Here is a 12,962-nt window from a genome sequence, read left to right on the forward strand (position 1 = left end):
TATCCGATTTGATCTGATAGTCAAACTTTAGATCGTTTAGGTCATAATTAGATTTTGATTAGATGAAATTAGATGATCGGACCCAATCTAAACCGTTGAAATATGGTATTCGTATTCTTTCTAATTATTGAAATTGATTCTGTATAGGATTGTGGATGTTTGATCATGGGATATCACAATATGATCTACGAATAAAATTTTTGAAAAAAAGTTTATAGAATTATGTGGATTTATTGGAATGCGTTTGAGGTAAGTAATATTTTCTTTTTTTTAGATTTATCGGTAAATTATAATGTATTTTTCTGACATGATTTGTGAAACGATGCATGAATTGGATGAATGATATTTTGTTATGAAAATATCTTATTTGAAATGTTATGATGAAGCATGATTGAACATATTGATTTCATGATGCATTATATTGATTGATTTCGATACTACATGATTATATATTTTATTATCAAAATTAGAATATGAAATATGATTTATGAAGAATTCTGATATAAGAACAATATGAATTGACAACCTGACTATGTAAAGGACCCTGCCAATGGGGGCATATATGTTGGCAATTGATTTATCCTGAGAGTTTATGTCACCAGAGAGACCAGCGACAAACCGTCAGAGAGACCAGCAGTTTCGAAGGACTTTACTGCCAGATGATTCGCAGCTCACCGCAAAAAGATACGCGGTGTTATGACCCTGCCACAGGAAAAATATGGTCATAGCTCATAGTTGACAAAAAGAATTGAAGAATGAAAGAAATTGAAATCTCGAAAGAAACTTGAATTTTCGAAAAAGAAATGAATTTGGCATGAATTATATTGCATAATTAGAAATTGATTTCGAATTAATGAACTCTATATGCTTATTTTTTATAAATGATTATTTACTTAAATATCTGATGAAATTTGTTGAGAAGTGATCATTACTTACTGGGCTGTCTAGCTCATTATCTCCTATTTTACTGTTTTTACAGATGTTGAGGAATTAAGATGATACAAAATGGAAGAGTGATCAGAAGCAAAATCTCTATACTTTTATTTTCGGTTGAAAGTCTTATTGAATTTGATGTAAGGACTATAAATCATTATTGAATTTATTGAGATATTAAAGAAAAAAATTTAGATCGTTATATTTTGGATTTAAATTATTGACTAATTATTTCGTTGTTGTTTTAGGATAGTATGATAAGATGCCTTGCATGCTTATGGGAAGAGTTTTCTATGAGTATGCGGCGGTTGCCATGACCTTCGATTCACAATCTCGGATCGGGGGCGTGATAATTAATATTATGACCCTCGATTCACAATCTCGGATCGGGGGCGTGACAATTAATATGGTAATATTAATTGTCATGCCCCCGACCCGAGATTGTGAATTGAGGGTCATGGCAACCACCGTATACTCATAGAAAACTCTTCCCATAAGCATGCATGGCATCTTATCATACTATCCTAAAACAACAGCGAAATAATTAGTCAATAATTTAAATCCAAAATATAACAACTTAAATTTTTTTCTTTAATGTCTCAATAAATTCAACAATGATTCATAGTCCTTACATCAAATTCAATAAGACTTTCAACCGAAAATAAAAGTATAGAGATTCTACTTCTGATCACTCTTCCATTCATATCTTGTATCATCTTAATTTCTCAACATCTGTAAAAACAGTAAAATAGGAGGTAATGAGCTAGACAGCCCAGTAAGCAATGATCACTTCTCAACAGATTTCATCAGATATTTAAGTAAATAATTATTTATAGAAAATAAGCATATAGAGTTCATTAATTCAAAATTAATTTTTAATTATGCAATATAATTCATGCCAAATTCATTTCTTTTTCGAAAATTCAAGTTTCTTTCAAGATTTCAATTTCTTTCATTCTTCAATTCTTTTTGTCAACCATGAGCTATGACCATATTTTCCCTGTGGCAGGGTCATAACACCGCGTATCTTCTTGCGGTGAGCTGCGAATCATCTGACAATAAAGTCCTTCGGAACTGTTGGTCTCTCTGACGGTTTGTCGCTGGTCTCTCTGGTGACATAAACTCTCAGGACAAATCAATTGCCAATATATATGCCCCCATTGGTAGGGTCCTTTACATAGCCAGGTTGTCAATTCATATTGTTCTTATATCAAAATTCTTCATAAATCATATTTCATATTCTAATTTCGATAATAAAATATATAATCATGTAGTATCGAAATCAATCAATATAATGCATCATGAAATCAATATGTTCAATCATGCTTCATCATAACATTTCAAATAAGATATTTTCATAACAAAATATCATTCATCCAATTCATGCATCGTTTTACAAATCATGTCAGAAAAATACATTATAATTTATCGATAAATCTAGAAAAAATGAAACATTACTTACCTTAAATGCATTCTAATAAATCCACATAATTCTATAAATTTTTTTCCAAAAATTCTGTTCGTAGATCATATTGCGATATCCCATTATCAAACATCCACAACCTATACAGAATCAATTTCAATAATTAGAAAGAATACGAATACCATATTTCAATGGTTTAGATTGGGTCCGATCATCTAATTTCATCTAATCAAAATCTAATTAGGACCTAAACGATCCAAACTTTGACTATCAGATCAAATCGGATAAGAAGTGATAGGACCGAGGTTTCTTCATCGATTTCATAAAATCAAGTAGAGAGAGAAAATTAGAGGAGAGAGAATTCATGAGGTACAATTTGAATTGATCAGGTGACATAATCCAACATTACGATTGATCCAATATCTCGATTGGTGAAATCAACATGATCAAATCAAGTCATGACTAGATCAGAATCATGGATGATCAAATCTAAAGATTCATGGTCTGATCAAGGTGGGTGCCAATACACTACCCAACAAACATGGTTCAAGATTCTTCATCAGATCAGAAATATTAAAAATTTTTTTTATTGATAAATCGATCAAGAGAGAAATCGATCGAGAGAGAAATGGTTTTAGAGAGAAAATTTTAGAGAGAGAAAATTTTAGAGAGAGAAAATTCATCTTGGACTCCTCGGACGATATGATTCAATAAATCTGATCGATTAGATCAAATCATGCTGAAATTATCATGTGAATAATTTAATAAAATTATAAAAATTAAAATCTAAAAATACCTAATTTGATCAAAGTGGGTGCCGGTGTACCGTCCGGCGATCGCAGATCAAAAAACCCATCACTAAGATCATTTAAATTCATCATCATTCTTCTCAAAATTCTAAAAAATCTTAAGAGAGAGAAATAATTTAGAGAGAGAAAGTAGAGAGAGAAAGTCCAATTCTAGAGAGAGAAAATACTAGTTCAGACTGAAAGGAGAGAGGAAAGAGAGAGAAACTCTCTTTCTCATATTTTATTATTTATATCATTATTTATTAATTAATTTATTTTATTTTATTTTTTTTTTCTTTCTTTTTTTTTTTCTTTTTTTCATGGAAGAGAGAGGAGAGAAAATCCTATTTATTATTATTATATTATTATTATTTTTCTTCTTCTTTTTCTTCTCTTTTTTTTTTTATTTTTTATTTGAGCTTTGTGGGCTGGGTTTGTTACATGGGCTGGGCCGGGTCACGACAGAATTCTAGTGCAAATTACTGGAAAACGTAGACAGCAATCCCTCCATGTTACTCCTGTACAGTGTTATATGAACAAACGGATGCATTCCACTGAACACTCGATGTGGTACAAAAGCAAAGAAACAGTATTTTACCAAGCACCAAAATCTCATAAAGATTGTAAAAAAGTCAGATTTGACATAACAACCAACATGCTAACCATCTTGTGTTCATTTATCTTTGCCTAACTATTTACAAAGCCAGAAAGACAGCTTCAAGTGCAGTGGTAGCGAGCAGACTGGGAAGGAAGGAGCTGCAGGTGCTGCTTGCAGCATTGTGCTTCCGGTGGCCAGCAGCAGCTCCATTCCTTGAGCCAGCCAGGCCCCCTCCAAGTAGTGGGATTAGCCTTCCATCAGGTGTGTTGGAATTGCCATCTGAGCCTCTACCACCACCATTATCAGATGAACCACCACGCCCTCCACCACCTGAACGGCCACCACCTGACCGTCCACCACCTGACCGTTTGTTGGTGATCATTTTGTTTACTCCTGCCATTTCCTGCATGTGGGCTGGAGGAGCGAAGTCCATAGAATGACAAAATCAGTGACATCGATGACTGTAACATATGTTGTTATCTATAACAGTCTCAAGGTTTGCGCTATGAAGTAATAAAACAAACCTAGGAACCAATAGAATAGTCCTTATCACAAAAGCTCCTCAAGGAAGTAGCCAAAGATCAAATGTAAACTGTTCATCGTTAGAAGATTACTATTGGCTGAAAGTCCATAAAAAAAAAAAAGCAAATTTTTTCATGGTTTGTATGGATCCTAAGTAAGACCACAACTAATGTATTGTTCATCACAAGACCACCTCTTTCATGAATATAGAAGAGGAAGAATAACATAATCATACAATTGGCAATTAGATATAGGGCAAAATAGACCTTTTTTTTTTTTTTTTTGTTGAAACGGAGCATTCGTACAAGCCTAGTGTGAACATATCTAGAAAATTAAAAAAAAAAAAATCCTTGAGCAGCTTTGGAGCCACCCTCACGTCCGTCTAAAAAAGGTCACTAAAGTACTTTGCAACAAATGTGGCCACCCAATCAATTGTAGTATTCATCTCCTAGAAGACATGCATGATAACTACGGCTGTGCACCCCGTCACCAATCTCGAGAGGTCCTATAAAAGAGGGTGAGTGGCATCTCCCCACGCACATCCCTAGATCCAAGTCACCATCATAGTGGAATCTCCCTCAGTGACTAGGTGGTTGGTTGGTAGAGTCTGCCACACATGCAATCCTTACTGGGGTGGCTCGAAGCTCCGCTCTAGGTACAGTGGGCTCGAAGAGGTGGCTCCCCCCAACTGCCATCAATTTGGAATCAGGCCCACAGATCACAAAGCCGGTGCCTCCTCGCCTGTCTCTGACACTGCCATCAAAATTGACCTTAAGGTATATCGATGGAGGGGGCTCTCAAATAATAAAAATCTGTCGAGCCGCTGCATGAGTAGAAGGAGAGTCTCAAATATTCGAGGACCTCGAGGCCACCTCAGTCAACTCCACTACTAAGGTGAGGCCTCTCTCCAAAATAAATCTCGCTAGGTACCTTTTGGACTCGAAAACCCAGATGTTCTTAGATAGTCAAATGTGGTGGGTGTTAGATGTGTGCCCTAGATGCCAGATCGGCTGACACATTCCAGTACAAATCTAAGGGCAAAATTATAATTTTGACTATAAATGAATAAAAGGGTTATTCTTCTGTCACATTGTGTACATTGTGTCTGTGATACATCCTTTGAGTTAGTGAGAATGTTAATTCATATTTTCAAGAGTTGAAAATTTAAGGTATGAATTTACATAACTAACTCATAAACTGCTCCTGACCATAGGATCATCACGAGGATGGTGATCGATCCGGAAGGTTGGTGTACGATCGCTTCCTTAGGGTAGATGAGTCTTGAGTCTACGGTGTGGAGACACCGGAATGAGAGTACAGGTATTCGTTGAGAACGAGAGTACTGAGCGTGACCACCTCGAGCAGTCATAAGAAAGTCTACCTTATTGTCGATGACTAGCTCGATGCTGCAGTTGTGTGTCTAGTTCTTTGACCTGAGGTGCATCGTCGGTTCACCTTGAGTGTGTTATAGTTTGACTATACCATAACTCGATCTCCTAGCCATCCGAAATCCTGAGGTGTATGTTGGCTGTAGCATATTCATTGTAGGAACCAGATTGCATCAAGATGGGATCTATCAACCTTGGTAGATGAGAGGAGTAGTCCTATGGTGATCGAAAGATCGAGTCCTTAAGCCCATGGCCATGGCAGAGTGAAATAATGGAAAAGAATTTTCATTGGGATTTTCACATCGGACTCGGATCGATCGATTGATTCATATGATTGATGTTGGGTTTGACGAGTTCACCTTAACTCTAATTCAGTCGAGACTCATGATAGAAGAACTCAATTACACAGGTAGTTGCACCGAGAGGTTCATCTTCAGTTCTGATGGGTTGCCACCATATACTGTTAGGTGTCACTGGTGGATTTTGGGAGCAATTAGAATGATTTTGATGATCGATCATTCTAATTGTCTGAATCAGAAGAGTTCTGATCCATCGAAAGGAGTTTCGATGATGTCGATAATGAGATCACGACATATCTCATTACCATATAGAATTGAACCTAACTGGGTCACATAAACAAGGGTTAGGGTCTGGATGTCATCAATTGGCTAGCCCAATTGATTTGGATAAGATCCAATAAGGTTCAAGGAAATCGTGCTAGCACTCAATTGAGCCTAACTTTCTCCTCGTGTAATCTTTTCTGTCTCTACTGAGCCAAATGTGATCTGGCTCATCCAGAGAACCTTGGAAGGTTTCTTTCAGTTTAAATAAAGCTTGTCCAGCTCAGAAAAGGCTTGTCTTAATTCATGAGATGAATTTAAGACAACACCTGCTAATTTCTAGACCTGCCAATTTCATTTTAAGACATCTGTCAAAAGTTGACATATGGGTCTTAAACTGAAGAGGACTTATTGGAGAATTTTTGTGGAGTGTCCACATGCCTAAACTTAATAAATTGGGTGCCATAATCAGATTATGGCATGAGCCCAATTGGATTTAAGTGGGCGCCCCAAATGGATAAGAACCAAAGAGTCCTGATAAACTTGGACTCTTTGGCGCTACCTTATTTGAGCCTATCCATTGTTGGCACCAACATAGGAGAGAGCATGGAGATTCTTATCTGATGTGATCAGATGATATCACTCCACCAATCAAAGTTTTTTTAAAATTTATTGAAATTTTTTGATTGGTCGAATGATGTGGCACTACGCAGCATACAGGGTCTATATAAACCTGCTGCACCTAGGGTTTCGGGGCAAAACTTGTTTTGTGAAAAAACCCATTGGCTGCCACCCCCTCCCCTCTTCTCTAATCCTCCCTGCTCTCCTTTCTCCCCTCTTCACGTCCAAGAAGTTGGACGTTCATCTGGCATAGGTGCAAGGCATGGTGATGCCTGGAACAGAAGGCTGCAGGACTTCTTCGACAGGCTGCTGCTCAACTTCAGGAAGACTTTTGAAGATCTTCTAATCAGATTTAGATCTGATTTTTGGAGCTAGAATTGAGGAGAAGATTTCCAGATCCTACCTGAGTGATACTGGTAGAGGCCAGGCGCTTGGTGGCTACATCAGAACCTCAGGCAGTGCTGCGATCATCTACAGGGTAATTAGATTACCCTTGAGGTATGTCTATGTTTCTCATACTTTTAGATTTAATTTTAAAATTAAAATATTAGATAATAAAATTAGATCTAATAGAATTAGATCTAAATAGCATAGGATAAAAATTTAAAATTTATTCCACCTCAATTTGATGAAATCTGGAAGATCCTACACAGGAAAAAGGCGATTTTTCCTTCAAGTGGTATCAGAGCCAGGTTGTTGGCTCTATTTAGATCTAATTTAGATCTGATTTTAATTTTAATTTATTGATATTAAAAAATTTAGATATCACATCAGATATATAGGATCTGAAATTAAAATATTTAAAATTAAATCTAAGATGATCTAACATGCATGAGATGCATGACTAGACTAGGATTAGTTGAATCCATGAATAGTCTTAAGTTTTATATTTTAATGAGATTAAAATATAAATTAAATCTAATTTATTCTCTATTTTTTTGATGTTATAAGTGTTATAATCAAATCAAAAATAAAAAATAAAATTTTAATTTTTCCATAAAATTAATCTGTTACATGCCTAGACTAGTTGTAGAACTGATCTAGTAACTTGTCTAGAGTAGATTTAATTTTGAATAGTTTAATTTAAATCTTATTTTTAGATATTACATGTGATGTATCAGATCTGAAAGATGTTAATTAGATTATTTTTGATACATGAATGTATGCAAAGCACGTATTAGTTAGATCTTAAATTGTATATGTGATATGTTAATTTAGATTAACTAGTTTTGTAGTTAAATTTATATTTCTGTTAAGGTTTCCTCATGGCCGTCCGGTCATAAGAATGAAGTAGGGATTTAAAGGCCCTCTCCTCTCCATTCAATGGGGGTTCATATGACGTGTAGGGGTGCCGCACGTTCATTCTTAATCAGAAATCAAAACTTACTTTTCTGCAAAACCCTAGATCCTAAATCTAGGATTTATTATACATGCTTTGTTTATGAACCAAAATAATTAATGTATTAAGTTTATGAAATTAAATTAGTCTAAAATTGAGAATTTCAGATCTAAGATATTTTCATAAAATTGGGTTCGGCTTGGGTAGCTCAATTAGGTCTAGCGTTGATCAAACGAATCAAGAGTTGGTTAGGTGGACATGAAAGCTAATAATTGACCAGCCTAATAGGATTAAGTTTGGGTCAAGATCGAATCACATTTAGAAGTGACTCGATCAAGTTAAGACCAATTTGGCTCAAAGTTAGAGTCTGGATTGTAGGCTAACCCAATTAGTTCTAGGTTTGACAATTTGGTGTCTAAGGTAAGTTCGGCAGATGCGACCGATTGGTTTTTAATTGGAAGCTACTCGATCGAATGCTTTCTTGTCGAGTTAATGGCATATCCCTTCCACCGGTCTCACTTACCTGGCCATATGTGTCGATCTAGTTCTGATTTGAGGTGGCTAACAATTTGAGCTAACCCATGCCACTAGGTTAGTCATAAATGTTATGACTATGTCAAGTCAAGTTTAAAGAGACTAAATCAAATCTTCCTAAGAAAATATTAAGTCTAGATCTTCCACCATTGTGGATGTGCGGGCCTTCCCGGAGTTGATTGTTCTTGACTGGTTACAGTGGCTCAATTGCATCGGAAAGATGCAACCATGTCCATTAGGTATTGGATGCTACGGATTAGAGGATGGGTTGGGCTCAATATTTTGGATACGGTGAGGGACCCAATCAGGAATCTAATTCGCGCAAATGGTGGGTTTGGCTTAACTAAGGATTGGAGCAATATCCCAGATACGGTGAGCTTCATGAATTAGAGACCAAGTTTTGGGTACACCATGATTAGAGAATCATTGGATAAGAGTTGTCTGCTCATCGGTTGACCCATCACCAATAACTGTTAGGTGAGGTGATGAGCCAGTCGGTAAGACCGCACCACCCACTAGAAATCATTAATCATGAAGATTTTCACATCTCTACCAAGGGAGTGTAGGGATTGAGAAAATAGTGGGAGCCTAATTTGTTTAAAAATAAAATCCTAAACAAATTGATTGAGTTTGATTACAAAATCTAACTAGAAACTTTCGACTCTCTATAGGAAACATGTCTGCCTCAAACCCCCTGACCAAAATTCTAGACACTCATAGACTTATGGACCAAATTTTAAGGACTGATTGAGGAACTATAGAATTATTCTGGGCTTCAAAAAATTGACTCATGTCTTAGACCAGGATCCACCTGCCATGCCAGCACATCCGATTGCTGAACAGAGAGCATCTCTGAAAAGTGGAGACGATGATAACAAAGCCAGGTACTAAATGTTGGGTGCAATGTCTGATGACTTGCAGTGCCAACATGAAAATATTTTGACTACCCATCAAATGTTGGCTCACCTACAAGAGTTGTTTGGTGAACAGAGTCGCGCAGCCAAGTATCAAGTCTGTCAAAGACTTTTTAAGGCCAAGATACGTGATGGGCAGTCAGTCCAAGATCATTATTTGACAATGATCAAGGATCTTGAGGAGCTTGAGAAGCTCAGTATCATCTTAGATAAAGATTTTCAGATTGATGTGATCCTTCAGTCCTTGTCCGATGCATATGGTCAGTTCATCATGAACTTTCATATGCATAAGATGCAATGTACCTTGCCGAGTTAATGAATATGCTGGTTACGGCTGAGCTTTCAATGAAAGGTTCAAAAGGCTCAGTTCTTACTGTGGAGCAGACTTCTTCCAAGAAAAGTCTTTTGGAAAGAAAAAGAAGTCTGTGAAGATGCAGAAGGTGGATGGGAAGAAGAGGAAGCGAAACTGTCCTCAGTACCTGGCCACCCTGAAGAACAAGAAGGATGGTCCTTCTGGAGGTATGCTCATTATCGAATCTAACCTTACGATTTCTTCTGCATCCAGTTGGGTACTTGACTTTGGTTCTAGTGCTCATTTGTGCACTTCTATACAGGGTCTTAAGGAGAGCAGGAGGCTGAGGGATGGGGAGATGATCCAACGCATCGAAAATAGAGTAAGAGTTGCTGCCGTGGTCGTGGAACCTACCCTTGTGATTACCGTTAGGATTAAATTTAGTTTTAAGAGACTGTTATTATGTGCCTGCAGCAAGCAGAAATTTGATTTCTATTTCATGTTTAGCACAAGAAGGCTATGTGATTAGCTTTCAAGGACCATTGTAATATTTTTTATGAAAATAATAAAGTTGCAAATGGTTTTGTTATTAATGGTCTCTATCAGTTACATGTTGATGTATCTATTTTTAATATTGAGCAAAATGTGAATGCCATAGGAATTAAAAGGCCTAGAGATAGTCTAAATGATAAGTATCTGTGGCACCTAAGGCTAGGTCATATAGCGGAAGATAGGGTTAACAAATTGGAGAAATCCAGGCTACTAAGTTCGTTGACTTTCGAGTCATATCTAGTTTGTGAATTATGCCTTCAAGGCAAAATGACCAAGCTCCCTTTTGTGGGATATGGGGAAAGGGCCACAGACCTACTTGCCCTAATACATACGGATGTGTGCGGCCATTTGATGTGCCGACTAGAGGCAACTTTGTCTACTTCATTACCTTTACCAATGATATGTCTAGGTACGGGTATGTGTTTCTAATGAAACACAAGTCTGAAGCCTTTGAAAAATTCAAAGAATTCAGACATGAGGTAGAAAAACAAACAGAAAAGCTCATTAAGGTTCTTCGATCAGATCGAGGAGGTGAATAGCTTAGTCAGAAATTTCTAGACTATCTTAAGGACAATGGTATAGTCTCACAATGGACTCCACCTAGAACGTCTCAACTCAACGGGGTTTCAGAACAGAGAAACCAGACCCTATTAGATATGGTCCGTTCCATGATAAGCTTCACGGACCTCCCTGATTTTTTTGGGGACATTGTCTCATGACAGCAATTTATGTATTGAATAGGGTTCCCTCTAAAACCGTTCCTACCACACTGTATGAGATATGGCATGGTAAGAAGCCAAGTCTGAATCATCTCAGAATATGGGGTTGCTCGGCTCATGTCAAGAGAAAGCAGACGGACAAGTTAGAGTTCAGGTCTTTTAGAGCTCGATTCATAGGATATCCTAAAGAGTCATTAGGATACTATTTTTATATTCTGGAAGACCACAATGTGATTGTGAGTTGAAATGCTATTTTTCTTGAAAAATAGTTTATTCAAGATGGTGGCATCAGAAGAATAATTAAGCTCAAGGAGAATGTCTCTCAAGAGCAATGAGCTAAAGAACCTGAGGAACCCAATCAATTAGAACTAGTCCTAACACAACCTCTTCCACCTCGTAGATGACTAGGATTTCCCATCCTCCTGAAAGGTACTTAGGTACCATACAAGAGGATGTAGAGAAAATGTTCCTCATGGGAAATGGGGTTCATGGTGATGATCCCAAGACCTATGATGAGGCGATATCAGATATCGATTTCGAGAAATGGTTAGAGGCAATGAGATCAGAAATTGACTCGATGCACTCAAACCAAGTCTGGACCTTGGTAGATCCACCTAAAGGTATTGTACCTATTGGGTGTAAATGGATCTTCAAGAGAAAGATAGGTGCAGATGGGAATGTGGAGACATTCAAGGCTAGGCTCGTAGCAAAAGGTTATAGTCAGCGCGAAGGCATTGACTATCAGGATACCTTCTCGCCCGTAGCCATGCTAAAATCCATCCGCACATTGCTTGCTATTGCAGCCTATTTGATTATGAAATATGGCAGATGGATGTGAAAATGGCGTTCTTAAATGGACATCTTGAGGAAGATATCTATATGGAACAGCCGCTTGGATTTACATCCAGTGATGATGATCACAAGGTCTGCAAGCTGCAAAGGTCCATTTATGGACTTAAGCAAGCATCTCGGAGTTGGAATACTCGTTTCAATGATGTTATCAAAATGTTTGGTTTCATCAAGAATGAGGAGGAAATATGTGTGTTCAAAAAGGTCAGTGGGAGTGCAGTTGTCTTCCTCGTATTGTACGTGGATGACATCCTCCTAATTGGGAATGACATTCCCATGTTGACCTCAGTCAAAATATGATTGTCTAAGGAGTTCTCTATGAAAGATCTAGGAGAGGCATCCTTTATATTTGGTATTAAGGTCTATAGAGATAGACAAAATAGGATGCTGGGACTTTCACAGAAGATGTACATAGAGGAGGTGCTAAAGAGGTTTAGCATGGAAAACTCCAAAAGAGGTTTATTGCCTTTTAGACATGGCATTCATCTCTCCAAGAAGATGTGCCCTAGCACACCTGAGGAAATTGAACGCATGAGCAAGATCCCTTATGCTTCGGCAATAGGGAGCCTCATGTATGTCATGCTATGTACACGACCTGATATAGCCTATGCTGCGAGTGTCACAAGCAGATATCAATCGAATTCAGGCGAAGAGCACTCAACTTTTGTGAAATGTATCTTTAAGTACTTGAGAAGGACTAAGAATATGTTTCTAGTCTTTGGGAATGGAGAACTCCAGATTCAGGGATATCAGACTCAGACTTTATGTCTGATATAGATGATCGAAAGTCGACATCTGGGAGTCTGTTCAATTGCAATGGTGGTACAGTCAGCTGGAAGAGTTCCAAGCAAACGGTGATTGCAGATTCCACCATGGAGGCAGAGTCATTGCTGCATCGAAAGCTACGAAGGAGGCATTCTAGTATAAGAA

The 12,962-nt window shown here is 37.4% G+C and overlaps 1 protein-coding gene across 1 annotated transcript in view; it reads right to left on the minus strand.

The window, feature by feature from the left end:
- Positions 1-3,667: 3,667 nt before the first annotated feature.
- Positions 3,668-12,962, minus strand: part of LOC105061434 (uncharacterized) — a 20,239-nt gene continuing 10,944 nt past the window's right edge. The window contains exon 2 of the mRNA XM_010945476.3: positions 3,668-4,156. Coding sequence (XP_010943778.2) covers positions 3,840-4,156 — 317 coding nt within the window. The 3' untranslated portion in view covers positions 3,668-3,839. The remainder of the gene's footprint in view (positions 4,157-12,962) is intronic.

This window comes from Elaeis guineensis, chromosome 8 (assembly GCF_000442705.2).
Source record: "Elaeis guineensis isolate ETL-2024a chromosome 8, EG11, whole genome shotgun sequence".
NCBI classification, from domain to species: domain Eukaryota; kingdom Viridiplantae; phylum Streptophyta; class Magnoliopsida; order Arecales; family Arecaceae; genus Elaeis; species Elaeis guineensis.